The sequence below is a fragment of the Centroberyx gerrardi genome, chromosome 2, assembly GCF_048128805.1.
Source record: "Centroberyx gerrardi isolate f3 chromosome 2, fCenGer3.hap1.cur.20231027, whole genome shotgun sequence".
Classification (NCBI taxonomy): domain Eukaryota; kingdom Metazoa; phylum Chordata; class Actinopteri; order Beryciformes; family Berycidae; genus Centroberyx; species Centroberyx gerrardi.
The window spans coordinates 19625860-19646080 of record NC_135998.1 but is presented as its reverse complement, the minus strand read 5'-3'; the positions used below and the strand labels follow the sequence as shown (position 1 = coordinate 19646080).

The following is a 20221-nucleotide window of genomic DNA, read 5'->3' as shown; positions in this document are numbered from 1 at the left end:
AATCTTAAAATGAAATTTCGCTCTAAGGCTGACTTGCTGGGAGTCAGGCCGTTAAGAATTTCCCATTTACTGGTGTATTATATTTAGCAGTAAAATGTTGGTCAATTAAACGTCAGAGTTTCAAAGTTATTGTTGACTTAAGTTTTCACACTCGAAAGGTTGCTTGTTTAAAAATAAATGATGTAAGGATTGTATTACAATATCGCTTAATTGTATATTGTTTCAAAGGAGAAATACAGTTGGAGCAACTGGGGTTTGTAACTGGTGGTGTTGGTGACGTGTAAATATAAAAACAGTAGCTCTGAGGTGTCAGTTTGCTCTAAGCTTGGACATGTTGATCTGCTTGCTCAAAAATCTATATCATAAATTACTCTATGGGTAATTCAAATATATCCAAGTACATTCTGCGTTTGGGCTCTATTCACAATTCGTAAATTCTAGAAATGTCTTGTATCTCAAAAATTTGCCAATTTAGAAAGGGACAGCCTGTCATACTCCAAAAACCTGAGACTAAAGAAAAAAATAATAATTTTCATAGGAAATAATGTTTCTTTTACAGAAAGAAAAAGGTTTCTTACCCAAATCCTCCCACGTTGGAAGCTGCCGTTCCCTCTCCAAAGACCTTACTGGCCGAGGAACCCATGGGACTGCTGAAGGTGGGGTTTGTGCCAAATGATGCTGAACTACCAAATGCTGGAGAACCACCGAAGGAAGGGGGGCTGCCAAACACGGGTGCACTGCCAAAACCAGCTGTAGAGGAGAGTACAAAAGTAGTTTGGTAAAAGGTTTTATTATTTTGTGAGAGATTAGAGTTCAATATAATCATTTTAGTAGTGCAGAATCTGGTCATTCGGATATCTAGACAGGCTTGACAAAAGCTCTTAGTTTGATTGGATTTCAAATATAATATGACTGTGGCCTATGAGTATAAATATGTGTAAAAAAGGATAAAAGGTGTATACAGGCTGTATTACTCCAGATGGGAAGAACAGCCAGATTCTAAGGTTTGGTTCATACCACATGTAGAACAAACGCCTAGCGCAGCCCATGTCCTTGAAGCACCCATGTTAACAGATTGGAGTGAAGACACCGGCCGCGGGGCGGAGCTAAACCCCAACCTGCAGTGATAGTTTTGGCATTGAATCCATTTTCTTTGCGTGTGGATGTCACAGAAATATGCAGTGAAAATACACTATAGATGGTCATATTTGCATCATATCACCACAGAACCATATATATTTGATGATCAACCTACCAATGTCTTTACTGTTGTTGTTGTTGTTGTTGTTGTTGTTGATGATGAATACATTTGCATTGACATAAAAAGTAAAAGTCACTGTGGGATGTGCTTTTGAAATATCACATGCCAAATGGACATCAGGTCTGCTATTGAACTATCACAAAAATCAATAAGATTAGCTGTTTTTGGAGAGCATGAGAAAGACAGAGACACATAGGTCCTATAGGCTTGTCCATAGATTGCCCAATCACAAGTCACAACACTGACTCAAAAATAATCCTAAACAAATACACATGACTGCTTTGATATGCGAATCTTTTGAGAAAGTGAAGTGGATGATTTCCACTGATGTGGAAAAATCCAAGAAGTTACATGATCCTCAGCATTGTTTCTACAAAGGCAACATTAAAAAAGATAAGGTGTGGGATGCTGTGGCCGAGGCTGTCGAAGCACAATGTAAGTACATCTTATTTTCATGGGACATTTTACCTCCGTGTAATGCAGGGAAGGCTGCTGGGCCATATATAGAAATAGGCTTCTGTGTGAGCAGTCCTGCCGTGTCTCACACATGTAAATCCCACTACGTGTCCCACATCTGGTTTGAACCAAAGCTAACACCTACCTCAAGGATTACAATAGTGCACAATGGAATAAGTGAAGGAAGTGAATATTGTAGAGGTAATTCCAATCTCAAGTTTTCAGTGATGTGAACATTTTTTCCCATTGTATCTTGCAAGCAATTGCCTGAGCAGGATGAATAAACTTATATTGTGTCATCTGCTCTGTACAGTATATTTTCATTCAGGAACAACACATTTTCACAGGTGCATGACAGGACTCGCCACCCACTCAAAGCCTCAGAGGTAGGAGTAGCAGGGAAAAAAGCGAGTACTGAAATTACAGCCTGGCTACCAGCATGCCCCAGTAAATAATTGATTGTGCTAATGTAACAAGATTACATCCCCTGGACGTAGGCCAGTGATAGGGCATTAGTGTGTTGAGTGGTACCAATATCCCAGTGGAGCTAGGGAATAGCTTAGCTATGGCTATACTATTATGTTATACGCATAGCAAAAGGTTCAAATTAAAGAAACTCAATTTCCATCTTGGAAACCAAGTAACCTATCTGGGAGGGATTAAGTTAATTCTTTGTGCTTAAACTTGTTCTACATTTAATTTTATCTGTAGTTGATCCAGTCGAAATTGTTAATCTGCTAAGTAGGCTAGGAGCTAGTATGTAGGAAGGTAGCAGGCAGTTTAAACCTTGTGGTTGATTTAAATAGGCCAGCTGTCAATTTTTTCAGCTTTTTTCACAACTAGTCTAGTCTATTTTTTTCACAACTAAAATCCGCCCCTGCTGCAATATAAGATAATAAACTGAACACGTGTTTGGTATTGCTCCCATTAGCAGTCATACGTTATGGCCTTAGGTTTTGTACCTCAGCTGTAGAGTGATAGTCATGTTGCGTGAAGATATGAGGGAAAAAAAAAAAGCTCAAATTTTCAGTCACTCAGTCAATCAGATGTCCTACACTCTGCTACTACTGGGTGTTTAAATTCCCACCTAATTACACCTGATCTTGCTCCTGTGCTGTAAAAATAAATAGAATACTAAAAGAACTCCCTGGTTCATATTTCTTTAGAGGGGAATTATGTAATCTACAACTTTTATCGACCTCACAGCTTATGGTGGCCTGTAATTAACAAATACTAAAGCCCCATTTTTGCAATAGAGACGTGTAACATTTTTTTCTTGACAGAGACGAGTCAACATTTTTTAATTACAGAATTAAAACACAAATTTGGCCATTCCTACCAACATGGGCTAATGTACATTGCCTTCAGAATATATTCAACCCCTGTGACTTTTTTGCATTTTGTTGTGTTGCAGCCTGAATTCAAAACAGATTAAATTGAGATTTTTTGTCAGTCTACACAAATCGCACCATACACAAAATACCCCATAATGACAAAGTGAAAACATGTTCATTGAAATTTTAGCATAAAAAAAAAATTTAAACTAAAATGCAGATATATATTTAAGTAAGTTCAACCCCCCTTAGTCACTAATTTGTAAAAGCAGCTTTGACAGTCATTACAGCTTCGAGTCTTCTTAGATATGTCTGTATCAGCTTGGCACATCTCGGGTTTGGGATTTTCTCCCATTCTCTCTTGCAGATTTGCATAAGCTTGATCAAGTTGGATGGAGAGCATCTGTGAATGCTATCGTGAAGTCATTCCACAGATTTTCAATGGGATTCAAGTGCGGGCTTTGGCTGGGCCAGTCAAGGACTTTCACATTTTTGTTTTGAAGTCAGACAGTGTTGATTTGGCTGCACACTTGAGGTCATTGTCCTGTTAAGGCAAATTCACACCAAGTATGCTTGGAACAGTTTATTCAAACTTTGGAGTATTTACTCCTGTATTTCAGTTTGTTTGTGCAGGTGAGAACTATGCCATTCGAACTTGGGTGCACACCAAATAACCACACTGAGACGCCTTGCAGACGTCCTCTTGCGGGAAAACTGCAATGCTAGTTTCTTAGGTTTGTTATGAGTGAAAACGTAATCTGAACCAACTACAGGAAACAACACCAAAACGTGGTTTCATGGTTATAAGGAGATGAATCATAGCCAGCAGTTACTCTTGCTCAGAGACCCTAGCATAACAAAATGAACTAATTAGGGCAAACCTTTGTCTCAATGCTCATATTCAGCTATTTCTTCATGTGTTCTTAACTGGTATGAACAATAGAGAAGTTAAATTGAGGCAAATGGCACAGACAAGTACCACATGCTTGGCTCAAGTTATAGGCTTCAAATCAGATTTGTTTTGACAAGTTTCATAAAAATTGGACGGGTGATGTAGCAGTTATGGCCTTTCAAAGCTTGAAATTTTGACCTTTAATTGTAGTGTTCCCATCAGGACAGTAAGTGTAATTTCTAAATGCCAGAATACAGTGCAAAACTGGATTGAGAACCATGTGTAAGCAGGTTGTCATTCCAACCAAACACTAGAGCAGCTGTTTTCACTAATTAGCACACCTTCCAGAGAGGAGGAACTGATCATTGAAATCAGCTGCTATAGTGACTGATTGAAATGAAAACCTGCATACACACTACTGTTCTATACATGTGAAACTATGAATGACATAATGGAGAAGCAGTGGATGCTTATTTTTTTTTATTAATTGATAAGTTGCAATGAGATAGCATTCCACTCTAGTATTTGATTAAACAGCAGCTGTAAAACTGGTTAAAACAGTTAATTTTAAATCAGATTTTCAGCACAAACCAATTATAGGCTATATATTAAACATGGCTGGCACATATGCCATTGTGAAAATTTATGTTAATGCCATTGTTGTCTGGAATTATTGAAAATCAATTTTAACTTATTTAACAAGCAATAGCTTGGCTGACTATGGAAAAAATAACCTTGGCTTTCAATTTCCCAAGGCCACAATTTTGTACTAGTGACCGGAAACGTCAAACTATCAACATTTTAGGGGAGACTTACTAAGCTCTCTGCATAGCTTGGAGTTCTTATGTGAACTTTCCAGGTTCCTGTCACATGGCTAACAGTAAGGATTCTTGTGTAAAATTGCTCCAAGATCACTTATAATAAAAACAATAGTTCTGAAATGATATGGTTTGAACAAATAATTACATACTTTTTATATAATAAATATGCATCCGACACTGAAATATGTGACATCTTTCACTCATTGTACTATGACTTAGCATTGTTGAGAGGTAATGGTGCATTCAACAGTACTTCTGGCATGTAATGACAGAGCATCTACTACCCCACTTTCTGCTGTGCTGGTGTGGGGAGATAAGGGGACTCTTGCTGTAACTCAGATGACAAAGGAGGACACAATGTCAGGAGTGGGCTGCTAAGCAAAACGGTGAATGTATGTGTGTGTATCGAGAACAGGGTTTATTGGGGTTGCTCATCTATTATTGCCAGCCCCTCTATCACTGAACCTAATAATCACTAAGCCAGAGCACAATCAGAGACTGAGTGTGTGAAAGAATACCAAACATCACCACCAGCATCTTTCCAAGCCTACCAGATGAATGTGTGTGTGCATGCTATGACCAACATAATTAAATGATTAAAGACAGACTCAAATGACCTAATAATGGTACTACATTTACTAGGCCCGGGGCTCAATTCTAATTACCTTATGAACAGCACACTGAAACAAGGCCACTGGCTTCAAAAAGTCAGGATGACAAATAATCTGATGTTGTGTGAACAGCAGAGTACAAGCAGACATCACCTTTGTGTAGTTGTTTAGAGTAGCTTCCGGACGATACATTAAAGGCTGATGAATAAAAGTACTATTGGAATATAAGGGAATGTGGGGATAGCTGTACCTGATTTTCCCGCGGGGGAGAAGGAGCCGAAGCCCTGGGATGCGACACTCCCTGCTCCAGTGCTGAAGGTCCCACTAGGTTTCTGCTCCCCAAAGGAGGACTGTCCAAAACCAAAGGCCTTGGCACCACTGTTCCCAAACAGGCTAGTGGCACCTAGCAGAGAAATGGGCCGATTAAATTAAGGATTTCCAAGAATGGTAAAATGAGGGCATTACTGTTTCTAGTGGTCTTGCTCAATGGTTTCTAGTTACAGCAGAGCAGACTCAACACTCAATCCACAATCTGTGTACAGAGATTAAAAGAATCTCTGAACAGTCTTAATTTAGAGTGCTCATTAAACTTGTCTGCTAGATCCTACCAACACAGAGTGCAGAGATGGTAGATATTAAATAGCCTCTTATGTAGGCTAGAGAGCACTGAGGACTTTTCAGTCTTCTCTCCACCTGTGGCTGCCCACTATCTGATATATTTCACCCAGTGACAGGCTTGGGTGCCAGGTTGCAATGGGTTCTGTCCAACTCCAGGGGGGATATCACCTCTTCACCTCAGATTTCTTGGAGTAGCGCCGAGAAGAACACTATTGGGCACTGTGGGCTGGCAAGCCCACAATGCAAATATTCTGTCTCGTACTGCATCCTTATAAGTCTGAAGGTTTGGACTTCAACCAAGTACTAATATATCAATATACACTACTTTTCTCTAGAACTGCCTCTCTCTCTGCTCCTCTAATGTTCATCCCTGGAACATGGTGAGAATAACACTTTCAGGGAGTGTCACAACAACCACAAACTTAATCACTGACCTTGGTCTTTCTTGCCTCATTTGAGCTTCACAGCATGTCTCTCCCTTAATTGGTTGTCAATTTGGTGTTACTCACTGACCTTGGATCAGCTCAGTGCTCACACAAGACCATGTAACTAAAGGCAACGTTTAAAGACCCATACGAAAAGATGCTTCACTCTGGTAGAACATTTAACTTTCTGGCACACATACTTTCATATAGGTTCATGAAGAGCCAGCCTCTGAAAAGCAGCTGGCCATTTTCAAACGCTTTATGAAGGAGCAAGATCAGATCAGAAGTTTTTCACCTCTTCTCAATGCAGTTCTATGGTAGCTATGTATGTAAAAGACAGGGCTCTGGCTTCGAGATGCAACCAAAATTGAAATTGTGTGAATTTAAATTTAGACGCACTGGTGGGTGTGCGGTTTAGGCTGTGAAGAAGATGGAAGCCATGTCAACAACAGATGGTAAGAGTGATGTATATTAATATTTGTTTATCATTTGGCATTTTATACAAATAATTAGGGTTGATGTTTGTTTCCATTTTCTATATCTGGATATCCAGAATATCCAGATTATGAAATTATATTATGATTTTCCATTGTATTATTTTTTGGGGTGCATCTACATTTTTGCTGGTGCTCCAAAGTTTGAAATTTGGAGCATCGGTGCTTTCAAGTAAAAAAAAAGTTCATTTAGACCCTTTAAAAGAGCGGAAACTACAAGAATTGATAGTATGAAACACTGTTGCTCTATGTTCAATTAAATTAAATTTGAAAGTCAATTAAATTATTTATTCTATACACCTCGTATGCATTTTCGCCCTCATGACTGCAGCTAACTATATGCACCACTCTCAGTAAACTCTAGACAGTGTAGTGCACAAAACTCCCATGAGGATGGCCATTTATGTGATGCTGGAACTGGAACATCTGGTTTCAATGATCGTACCACGATCAAAGTCGCTTAAATCATGCATTTTGCCATTCTAATATTTAGTCAGACAGTAACTGAACCTCTCAACCCCGTCAGCGTGCTCTATACTATGCTTTATTTATACATGACTCAATGTCTGGAGGAGTGAGACATTTCCGTAAACAGCAAGGTGTACCTAATAAAGTGAGTGTAGGTGGTCAGAGGGTTGATTTCCTGCAAGTCATTTCAACTCTTTCACAGACCCAGGCTTAATACATTATGAACTCCAGGGGCAGCTACAGCTAATTTTTAGGAGCCACTTTCATACTTGTCTAAAGCACAGTTTTTCACAAGAATCTGATTAAGTATAATCAGATCAAAAAGCAGATGAAAGGGGTCCATTAATGGATGGATGGCTGGTTGTCCTATAACTTACCCAAATCCTCTGGTTCTTGGACTGTTAATGGCAGACATTTGAGGATGCATCATGACAAGCACTAGCCCTATATTAAAAGAATGAGTTTCAAGGCAGAGGACCAAGCCAACTTTCACTCACTCTCAGCTGTCAGAGAAACTTCGAAGACGTGAAACGTTCAGTGGAAAACGGAAAATGCACCAACACGTTGCGGCCCACTAGGAAAATATGATTTTGAACTACAGAATTTTCGAAAATAGAGGGGAAAGTGCCAGTTGCCAGAGAGTTATTGATTATCAATAAAATACCAGGAACAACTGTGTCAAAGATCTCTTTCAGGAATTTTGTAGGAACAACATCAAGTGGGAATGTGGTGAGACTGATAGAGATGTTTCTGATAGAGATGAAAGAGAAATGGGTTCAAAACAGGTAACATATAACCTAGTTGTGGGGAGTGACTTGGAGCATTAAATGCTCACCCTTTTTGGTAAAAACATTTTTTAAAAGCTTGCTCAGTTCTCTGCAGTTGCTTCAGTACTTTTACTGGGGTAGGGGCTGATGACAGAGTCTATTATCTTGAACACACGTCTTGGATTATAGCAATTCTTCAATATGAGATCACTGAATCAGGCCACTCTGGCATCGGTAAACGCCCTCTGATATTTGTCATTTATTGGTGCACAGAGCTACAAATATTTACAAGATTTCAGCATGTCAACGTCTGTTAGGTCATAGGTGCACGGCTAATGTATTTTGCACATAACCAATAGGCTGTGCCTGCATAATTGACTAATTTAAAGTCATTTAGTCACTGTTTTGGTAGTCACTGTGTAAAGACTAAGCGTTTCTCCCCGTTAATTCATTAAATTCTACAGTAATACACTGATAATTCTACCAATAACCTCTAAATCAGCTTGAAAATGTTGATTTGAATGCCTACCCTTAGATCTCTGTTCTTCCTAGAATAAACTTCAAAAATGTGCACATCCTTTTACTTTTCAAGAGACAAAAAAGCTGCAGGCTTCACTACAAATGATGTAAAAGCTGTTTTATCAGCAATTAAACTTCCTATGAGATGAGTCAAATGTTGAGAATTGGGACAAAATAGGCTTATTGGAGAGCATAACCTGAGAAACCTCTAGCTCCCGCAAAAAAACGGGACTGAGTTTGGGACTAGGGAGCATTTGCCTGCACTTCACACAGGCTACAATGCCTCTTTCTTTCATGCTAGATTTGCAAAAAGTCTAACTGAGCTGGATTCCTCTTAATGCATCACATCTCCCTGGCTATAAAACTTTTTATATTTAATTTCTAGCCCAAAGGGTTACTATTTGCGTTGTACTCAGCGTGATATGATTTTACAACTACAAGTCCTTATTACTTTGAGCATAACGGAAGACAATAACAAGTGTAAAATCGATCAATACCAAGACAACCGCAACCACCGGCAAAAGAAGACAGAAGATAATGGCAAAACATAAAGGAAAAGAAAAAAGTTAGAGAGTGTGCCTGCTGCTGGATTTGGGTGGTGCGTCTTAACCAATCACAGAGACGGAACACAGGCACGTGTGAACTTGGTGAGAGAGGGCCAGTCAGAGACCACTAAATCAAGCTCTGCTTACACTTTGATGCGATTGCCTCCCATTTGCTTCGGCTCTTGTTTCCCAACACGTCTAGATTTTTTACTTTAAGATTTTTACCACGGTCCTGTGGCATTTCAAAATTTTATGAAATGCCAGTCACACAAGCGGAGTTGTTTTCAGCCTCTTCTGTTCTGTGCGTAAGAGAGGCTGTGCGCCGTTGGTGGTGGAGAAAATATACACATACATTATAGCTGCAGAACCGAAGCGCCTGGACACAGAGTTGTTTGGCTGTTTGGAGGAAAAATGTGATACATAGCGATAGCTTACATCGTAGCCTATGTGTTCAACCCCCTCGAACATGTCAAACTCATGCTGTGTAACTTGCTAGGCCAACAATGTAATGAGTTGGTAAGCAGTGGCTATCCCTGATTTTGGAGCCAACAGGGATCTTGTCTGTAACTCCATTTGCTAGTAACAATAGTCCTTCCTGTCTTACTTCCTTGATATGTAAATAAATCACTTTTGAAAGCTTCTTGTTCTAATACAGACAGTTTTGAATGTGAACAGTGTCACTCTTAATAAGTGCCTGTGTATCCTTTAATAATTAATTAAAGGCATTACAGTCTTGTTTTATTCATTGTGTAAGCCTACCTGTCTGACCAGGCTGGCCAAAACCCCCGGGAGAGGCGGTGGTGCCAAATGGGTTCTTGTTGGCAGCATCTTCACTGGGTTTACCCCCCAGGCCACTGAAGAACCCTCCACCAGCAGAGGAGCCCGCTGCATTGGCTGAGCTTGAACCAAACAGACTCCCACCAGATGACGGCTGCTGCTGGGAGAGAAATCTTTGTCATGCAAGGTGTCCAGGAGAATGGGATAAATATGAATTGTAGTACCATGCTATTTATAGGCTGCTCCATGAAGTAAAATGAACAATCAGTGGACAATACCTGTCCAAACACATTCCCCCCACTAGGCTGTTGGCCAAACACTGAGCTGGTGGAGGAGCTGCCGAAAGCTGTGAGGAGAGGGAAAGGAAAAATACAGTGAAGATAGACATATTCTGCGAACTCTGTCCTACTAACAGCCGCATAGCCTGTGAAACCAGATGTGTGAACATTCAATGAACAATGGAGTTGGCTCCATCCTATGAAATCTTGCATTCTATGAACTCTGTAGGTGTGCAGCTGGATGGTGTCATTCCAGTGGCATTAGAATAAAGTGACAGGAGCACAATTTTCCTTGTAGGTTACAGATGCCTAGGGGGAAAGGCATAGTAAAGCATGAAAATAAATCCCCAAGCTCTTCCCTTTTTTCTGTGGTAATGTCCACAATGGTAGCCCACTGTAGATCCAACCACTGTACACAGATGCCAGCACCTTTCCCTGCTGCCTCCTCTTGCAAATGTGTGCCATGTATTCAGCCTAAGCCTACAGCATTGCAATTGAAACTGTGAACGATAGGAGCCAGGTTAGGGAAGTAGTGGGAAAGAGGGATACTGTACTTTTTCTGTGAGCTACACAGATAAGGAAATACTTATGTACAACAGCACTGTGTGCATTTGGGCCTTGATGGACTGGCGACCTGTCAAGGGTTGCCTTTTGCCCAATGCATGCTGGGATAGGCTCCAGCCTCCCTGTAACCCTGAATACAAATTAGTATTAATAACTATTAAGACTTAATAGTGACTACAAGCTATGTTTCATTAATGAATTTGAGTGGGTAATAAATGTAAACATATTTTAAAAAAAATGTTCAGTTAGGTGTGTATCATTTTTCTTCCACACTCTGACAGCAAGCGGACACACGAACAGCTCACTGTGTGGTAAAAATAGAGCTACTTTTTACGCAAGTTAGGTTGCACAGTGAGAGGTACACACCAACCACAGCAACACAACTTAGTTTCTCCCAAATGTTTATAGCGAAGGCACAGTGCCCCTGCTTAATTCCAGAGGGCCTAAAATAAAGTCTGAAATATTATACACTGGCCTACATTTAAAAAAAAAACAACATAAAACCCCAGACTTAAAGGATAAGGCTGGTGTTTTTTAATGCATTGCTTACCGTCAACAAATCCTATGAAAATAACAAAATCAGCAATGATTTTGTTTTGCCAACAAGTCTCGTCCATGTAGCCGATGCCCAATGAAGCCATGTCCCAGCAGCCATAGAACTCCATTGTATTAAAAAAAAATGGTTAAAAACACGTCAAAGAGCCATGCCGTTGCTCTGGGCAGCATATTTCATCATCGCGATGCACCGGGCCAGCCGACTTTTTCCTCAAACAACTTAATAAGCCAGCTGTAAAGAGGTTTGTGATCTCAGGAAAGTAGTTTCATAGCACCGAAAATAGTCCCCGGTGTAATGAAGAATTTGTTCCCATTTGAATTTGATTTGGTAATAACTACAACAGCCTGACTTTTCGTGGTAACAGTTAGTGATTTTTAAAATTGAAACTATGTCTTTGTGAGCTGTATTTCAACGTTTTTAGCTTACAATTGGAGCCAATGACTTCCGGGTTGACGGCTAAAAACGGTACGTGGGATGTCAGAAAGTAACGGGAGTAGAGCAAACGCATTGTTGATTTTGTTATTTTCATAGGATTTGTTGACGGTAAGCAATGCATTAAAAAACACCAGCCTTATCCTTTAAGACGACCTCCAGACAAAGACAGGCTCGAATTCACTCAGCAAAGATTGTGTTGTTCGGGCCTTATTAACTTATCTCAAAAAGGTGAGATGCAGTGTGTTGAGTCTGTCAGACTCAGTTACCATTATGTGTTTGTAGCAGGTTTCATCAAGGCAGCAAGTCTCAGTGTCAGGGAAAAAGCAGAAAAAGTATATTAAGCTTTTTTCCCCAGTCGGGAAATCTTGGCTGTGTCTGGCTGGAATCCCAAAAAGATCACTCTGCCGCTAGTCACTATAGATCACTATAGTGGGTGGCTCATAAAACAGGACACAGTGAGATGAAAAATAAATATAAATGTTACCAATTTTGTATAAAGCTGTATAAATTTATGTTTCAGTTAAGTCAATTTATTGTTCACAGGGATATTTTGTAGACTGTGCAGGACAGAAAGGGAGACTTTTGACCTTTGTGTAGGTGCTCAGGACCAATTACAGGCAGGATAACCTTAGCTGCCATGAGGACAGAGCACCACAAGGCTTGTTTTGGCTTGGCAACTTTAAAATCTAAAAGAATGCACTATTTTATCTTTAGACAAGGCATTTTTCTAAAGTGAATTGAGATGTGCAAATAGCCAGCAGTAATGTGTGTGTGTGTTGAATGATTACATTTCTGGTACATTCAATAGAGATTTCTTTCTGCTTTCATACTTATTTCAGATGTGTCAATCCAGGATGGATTTCATCCAACCATTCCCATGGAGCAAGTGACCATCATTGGTGGCTTTAGATGCCTCTACTGGCTTTTCAGTTATGAAATTACACATCACACCAATTAGCCTATCCAGCTTGCTTGACTTAGCAAAGCTCCTTGGTTGTGATTATTATTGGCTCAGCTGCCCCCTCCCTCTGAGGCATTTAGCTCCTCCACTAACCACTTTCCTGGGGGAAAATCTGTGACATGGACAACTGTTTTGGTTGTTAACATTTATTAGGCTAGCAATGATTATGAACAAAATGACTGTCCCTCACAACAAAAGCTGAAGTGACAGCAAAGAGAGAGACATCCCCATGGCTTCAACCCTTAAATTTAGCTCTAATGAGCAAGAGATTATTAATGAGAGGCCATTCAAGTTCACCAGTACAAAAACATTTTTGCTACTTAAAGTCTGACAAGAAACAGAAGTATGGATTGTAAACGGTGTCAAAGATCTGTGCCAAACCTGTTTAATCTTTTGAAACGGTATCAACCTTATACACCATGCTAAACAATTGCAGTCCCAAGTAAGTGCTGGTAGTCAACCCCCAGTCAACAACTACAACAATAACATGCAATGGACATTACCTCTGAGCAGCAAACCTTAGTATAACTATTTTCAGGCACTGTGCCCTACAGGGAGGAAAAAAAGGAAGGGCCACAAACACATCATAAATGCCACAGCGTATAGCATTGTAATGTAATGCTACCGATTAGCAGAGTCAAATTTAGTGCAGCTTGGCAATAGGACTCAACAATGCAAGTATTTTAGTTGCATTTGCTCTTAAAAATAGACGTTTGGGAATTAGAAAAATCACCTGTGCGAATATAGATTTAGTTATTTAGTTAGTTAGTTATTTATATAAACGCTTGTAAAAACGTCTTGGTTTTCTGTGGATAGTTTAAAACGTGACAACTACAGAAAACATTTCCTAGTGGAATTAAAATTTGTAAGCCTGCATGCATCATTTCCACATAATGTCTGCAGGTTCATACGTGCCTGCCTGCCCACGCCCGCCCACGGCTATTGAAAAAAACAAAAACAAAAACAAAAAAAAACATAACAAGACCATCTGTGAGGAGACCCACGGGCCACCACAACTCGTGCAGACCTCTAGACTGTAATGTAGGCACATTGTATGATTGCTCCAATTTTTACATTACCAATTTCAGTCATGGAAGATTGCCACAAACTCGATTAAACTCGATGACAAAGTGATTATTACCAATCAGAGGATGTGTCCAGGTAATATGACTCATGCAAAAAGGGCTTACATATTGGTATCAACTGCTCAACTTCAAATAGTTGAATATGTTCAGTTATATAAAGTCTATCAATTAAAAGTTGCTGTGCAGGTGGTTCTTGAATCTGAATGTTACATCTCCACTTTAATCTAGCCAAGTTAGAAAAGACAGACTGTCCAGGACCGATGTTAACTTGAGATCAGGAAATTTTATATTATCTATGAGTAGCTCCATTGATAACCTAATCCACTCTCCCTGGTTAAATTTTCTAATACAAAATGACAAAAAAACAAAGGCAGGAGTGTTATCCCCTGTGTGATGATCCTCCCTTGAAGACACATTTCCCATCCTGGTGATGTTCCCACAGAAACAATGCTTTGTCCTGCAGGCATATCTGAAAAGTGTGTGTGTGCGTGAATGAGTGTGTGTTTAAATGAGAGAGGAAATATTATTTTTCCTATTGAGAAATATCATTTCACCCATTCTATTCCTTCTCCTTTGCAGCTACACTGAAACGGCATGAAGGCTGTGGGGAATGACAAACGTTAGAAAAATTACAGTGGCTTAACACATATCTCCACCGACACAAATTTTCTAGTCGCTATTATATGACTTGCCATGCCCTTTCTTAACCCACTGTTATACAACAGAATAAGCTGACTTTGGGAAGCCAGACCCCCAGCATAGTCAGGAGTCAGGTCAGTGACAGCCTGTGACTAACTGCTGAGCTGATACATTAAGATCAGCTGTCCATGTCTGTGGCCTACACAGCCCTGAGTGTGTGTGTGTGTGTGTGTGTGTGTGTGTGTGTGTGTGTGTGTGTGTGTGTGTTAGAGTAGTTGGGAATTCAGGGAATCCTTGGGAATGGGGCAACTCCCTCATTGCCACCTAGGGTTGGGCGATTGGATACATCAGGGATCCAAAGCCATGACTGCACTGCCTTCCTCTCTGTATTTAGGCTACAAGTACGGTGATACAAAGTGGACTTTTCAATCACAATGCAAACCCATTTGAGTTTATTTGCCCATGCGTACTACATAGAACATACAACCGAACACATTGTGGGAAACAACAAAATGGGGACACACACAAAGGTCCAAAAATAGACCTAATGCTCAAGTTGAATTTAAATTTAGTACGTGTTAATTTTTTTTCTTGACTAGGACTTAAACTGCAAGTTAAAATGTACAAACATGATTCCTTGCTCATTTAAAAGCTACGTCTCAGTAGCAATCATCGTGCCTTAGTTGATGAGAGGATGTACACCATCTCCACCCTTCTTTCTTTGAGACTGTCACTCCACCCCAAATCTCATAGTCACTGTCACACCTCCAATCCCCTTGGACAGCGACACGCTCACTCTTTTTACCAAGGGGCAAGGAATGGCTCTTAAAATGTGGCCACAAAGTAAAGAGGGGCCCTGAATCTCTCTAGGTACCAATTCCTTCCTTCCTCTAGTTGTTTCCAGTGGGAGTAGGTGCATGTGTCTTCGATGCATAGCATTTTGCTTTGGGTTTTGACACCGTGTTGAGACACACAGCAATATTTTAACAAAATAATAAAGGCCAACATCCACCAGATGCGTTTCTGATCTGGTTTTTAGACGTGTATGTCGGAGCCAACACTGAGCCATTGTATTCAGTGCTGCTGTGTCCAACGGCTGCGGATGCAGTACTGAACTATTTTGACTTGTGGCTCCATCTAAACACAATAAAGAAATAGATTTTGCCAAAATGTCAGTTTCCCGATTGAAACCAATGAATGCATGTTGACAGCCTTTTTTCCTAAAGCTGCTCTGTAGCCTAGTTTGTTGTCTTGTCAGCTCTGTGCCTAAAAATGTATGTTGTCAGTAACCTCTTTACTGAGCCAAGTGTTCAGTCTCCTGATTGAAGCCACTGATTGAGATGAAAAAACATGTGAGGTCAACCAATTAAAATTTAAAGTCAAAATTTAAATAAACATACATTCCAGCTGATGCATGGCTCACCCATAGTGAAATAAATATCAAAAACACTTTATAAAAACACCACGAAAAAACACAAGTCTGGCCGTCTCTGCTCTGCTGCATGCGTGCTGTAAACACTGCTGGTGGACAGATTACATCCACGACCCCAACATTACATGACTACGAGGGATACGGATTGCACACTAGCTAGAGGCAGTGGACATCAGTTTCACACATCTCCAATAACAAAAAAGTGTCAACTTACTTCTTACACACACCTTTACAAACACATGCGAGTTTGGAGCAAATTGTGGAATTTTTAGTTTCACTTGCGTTTTAACAACGGGAGGCTCTGTCAGATTGAGTGCAATGCTGCTGGTCTCAAACAAGCGGATGGGTAAGAAAGGCATGTGTGTGCAGTGAGTTTACAAGCAAGATTAGCGAGATTAGTCTCTGGTGTGACAGAGAACATAACAAGAACATAACGTTAGAGATCGCTTTAGATTAAATTCTATGTATTGACCAACTTTTGATTTTAAAATAACAAATAAACCTACGTATGGGAAACACTGCTACGCTTTTCTGTGGCTTTGATAAGGGCACAATTGCTACCGAAAGCAGGTACTGGGGCATGAGTACAAAACAATGCCAGAGAAAGCATGGACGATTTTTTAAAATGACATCAGAAGCTCTCTAGTGGCTGGTCTATAGATATAGCTACTCAAGATTTTTGCGCACTCCATAGTTCCATTCTTTAAATTCTTTTTATGATGTAGCTCAATATATAAAAACAAGCAAACTAAAAGTCTATGTTGATCCTGCGAATGAATATTCGATTTTTATGACCCATCTCTAACATCAAACACTAGGAAAAAAAAAGAAAAAGAAAAAAACACTCCTCCCATTACATATCCACAGCTCTTTTAATTCCCCTTTGAGTTAACTTGCATTGGCTGTTGCCACAGTCACTCCTAGATTTCAGTCTTGCTGAGTCTTATGCAGCTTCACACTACACAAGCCCGACCAGACTCGGCCAGACATAATCAAAGATGTTTAAAAAATTCTGTCAGGGCAAATGGCCAGAGTCTGCAGTCTTGAGCCTGTTCACACTATAGGATAATCTACGCCAACTGTCAGGCCCGAATGCGACCTATCACCATGATAGATGCCTTTCCTAATGATACAATTTAGAGTGGCTCCATCAAGCCAATACCAGAGCCTTCAGCCTGGCAGGGGTGAGTACAACCAGTGGAGTTACCAACTCGCAAATTAGCCCCTGCCAAAGAGGCCACATTTCTTATATTCCCCCTCATGCCTGCCTGCAGGACGCTGGTTACCTGACTGTCCCTAGAATCAAGAAAAAATCAGCAGGCAGTAGAGCGTTCTCCTACCGAGCTCCCCATCTCTGGAACCAGCTACCTCTTATAGTCAGGGAAGCTAATTCTGTTGAAATCTTCAAATCTAGACTCAAAACATATTTATTCTCGCAATCATACGACCTACCATAGCACCATTGGCTTGGGATCGACACAGTCTATTCTCTTACCTTAGACAGTATTTATATAGGAATTTGCCGTTGGGAACATAGCATAGGGCTGCCTCCTGGTTACACTGTCTAATCACTTCCTATCTGCTTTGTGTACGAGTGTGTCTGTGGCCAAATATGTCTGGGTTTTGTGCTGCTTTTGCACAGCTGTGTGTGTGTGTGTGCAGCTGGTTTTCTCCTCCCCTTCTCTCAGATTCCGGTGTAGTCTTCTAGCTGTCAGCGGATGGGTACTGCCCCGGCTCTGATAGTCGTCGGTGCTGGCCTTAGTCCCATCCCATATGCTGCTCTCACCTGGATGTGTTCGTTGTCTTTGCGCGCAACAGTTTCTCTCCCCTTTCTCAGACTCCAGTGCAGTGCAATGGTCGCCAGTGCAGGCCTTAGTCCCATCCCTGCTGCTGCTCCCTCCCGACGTGTTCTGACTCTGTGTGTTCTGTGTGCAGCTGTCTTCTCTCCCCTTCCCAGACTCCGGTGCAGTGTTTCCACCTGCCATTGGACAGGTGTTGCTCTGGCCCTGGCGGTCGTCGGCGCTGGCCTTGGGCCTTGGGGAGTTTTTCCTACTAGGTTTTTCTTGGGAGTTTTTCCTTGTGTGCATTTAGGGTCTAAGGCTGGGGGTGCCGGGTAGGTTAGGCTATGTAGAATAGGTAGATTGTTTGTCTTGCTAAAATTGCCTCTTGTCTACCTTATGCTTTTCGCTATGCTTGTCCTATATCTTTCTGTTCACCACTGATTTTGTTTAGTTAGACCGAACTAGGCTCATTCTCTGTAAAGTCCTCTGAGACATGCTTGTGATAAAGGGCTATATAAATAAACAAACTTGAACTTGATTTCTCCAGTCATTCATAACAGGCCTATGTTGACAGGACATGATGGAATAATCGATTTTGTGATCCAATTCATGTAACCTTGTAATTCAATATAGCAGTACTTTACCACTGTCTGGAATAGATATAATGTAATCTATCCTATTTGAAAATAAATAATATAACCATGTTTTAGGTAGTTTGGAATTAGGCACTATATTTACATACAGAGGCCATGGAGCCTCCTATGCACGATTACCATAGCAAAACACGCACTTCCACACAGCCATTTATATTGTTTACATACGGTATGTTAAAGAAGTCTGAATTGTTAGGTCACATTGTTCAGTGCTAATAAATACAATCATCGACCCAAAACTCTTACCTGACTTTACCATTGAGCAGTAAAACACGAAGTACAGACACACACTCACCTGAGGGCTGTCCAAAGCTGAATCCTGTAGATGAGGTTGTGATAGTGTTACTCCCAAACACAGACCCTTGTCCGAATCCAGAGCTTGGCTGTCCAAATGCTGGGGTGGCACTTTGCCCAAACGGCCCTGTGCCAGTGCTGCTGGCTGTGTTGGCGCTGTTGGTGCCAAAGGAGAAGGAGCTGGCATTGCTAGCAGTGGAAGCGCCAAACAGACTACCACCACCTCCTGTGGTAGCACTACTGGAGCTTGCTCCAAACCCAGACTGGCCAAAAGAAAAGCTGCTGCATGTGCCGGTGTTGCTGCCAGGCTGGCCAAAGCCACTCACCTGGCCAAATATGGTTTTGCCAAAACCAGTTCCGGAGGGGGTACCAAACCCAGTTGAGCCAAATCCTGTAGCTGCTGGGGCTGAGGAGGCTGGGGCCACAGCGGGTTGCCCAAAAACAGTGCTAGCAACAGCGGTTGCAGCGTTAGCAATGGTAGGGGTGGTGGTGGTGGCTGCAGGGGCAGCAGTGTTGATAATTGGTGTGACTCCAATGCAACTGCTGTCTGTTGTTGCAGGAGCAGGCTGAGTAAAGATGGAACCTGGTTTGTCAGAAGTGGGCACCTGGAAGGCTGGTGAGGCCGACTGGGAGATAGCCTCTAGCGAAGGGGTGGCTGTGGCTGGGGGGGGTGCAGGAGCAGGGGTCGTTTCTGGGGTGGTTTCTATTGTGGGGACAGCAGCGGCTGGTGTTGGAGGGGTTGCTTCAGCTGGTGGGGTGATGGAGGCAGGAGGGACTGGGGTGGGGGCAGGGGAGGGCGCATATGCTGGAGGTGTTGGGACTTTAACTGTGGTTGCTGTAGGTTCTGTGGTGGCTGTGTCTGCTGCAGGACCTGGCTCAGCTATAGCAGGTGGGCTAACTCTCTCTACAGTGGGTTCAGGGGCGGGTTCTGATTCAGGGGTTGGGGTGGGATCTGAAGGGTGTGTGGGAGCTTTAGGCTCCTCTGGGGAGTCTAGAGGGGCTGCAAGAAGACTACTGAAAGACGTAGGTAAAGCTGAAGCAGTTGAGCTACACTGGGGAATGGAGAAGGCCAGCTTAGTATTTGATTCAGGAGGCTTGAAGACACCGCCTGAACTCACTGACGCTGCCCCCTTGGACAAGTCTGTGCCTGTACAATCTTCAGTGGGCTTCTGGACAGCTGCACCAAAGCTAAACTGTGCTGCTCCCTTGCCTAGACCAAGTCCATTCTCCCCAAAGTTAAATGAGGCAGCAGTGGGTTTGGCGGAGGGATCTTTAGCCTCTTCTCCCTGGCCCACGCGTAGTCCAGAGAAGCTGCCCAGAGTCTCTCCTCCAATTGCTTTAGGGGGCTGGGGCTCTACCCTGAGGGCAGGTGTGGTGGAGGAGGGTCTGACTGGTTCTCCTGACATGATGGGAGGTGGGGTGGGGGAGCCAGGGCCTAGAGCAGGGGAGGTGGACTTGGGGGTGAGGGAAAAAGGCTCCTCCCCTGTCTGGCCAAACATCATCTTGCCACTTCCGCTGAAGGAGAATTTACTCGCATCCTTCACTGGAGATAAAG

General features: G+C 41.8%; 1 protein-coding gene across 3 annotated transcripts in view; it reads right to left on the bottom strand.

Annotated features, from left to right (window-relative positions):
- The window catches only part of nup214 (nucleoporin 214), an 87485-nt gene that overhangs the window by 13760 nt on the left and 53504 nt on the right, over nucleotides 1–20221 (bottom strand). Inside the window, exons 29-33 of one of the 3 annotated variants that reach the window (XM_071896744.2) lie at nucleotides 18668–20209; nucleotides 10267–10334; nucleotides 9971–10148; nucleotides 5626–5778; nucleotides 579–750 (exon numbers count right to left, since the gene is read on the bottom strand). In XM_071896744.2, coding sequence (XP_071752845.1) covers nucleotides 579–750; nucleotides 5626–5778; nucleotides 9971–10148; nucleotides 10267–10334; nucleotides 18668–20209 — 2113 coding nt within the window. The remainder of the gene's footprint in view (nucleotides 1–578; nucleotides 751–5625; nucleotides 5779–9970; nucleotides 10149–10266; nucleotides 10335–18667; nucleotides 20210–20221) is intronic. The other 2 variants (XM_071896745.2, XM_071896747.2) reach the window with 2 other exon arrangements.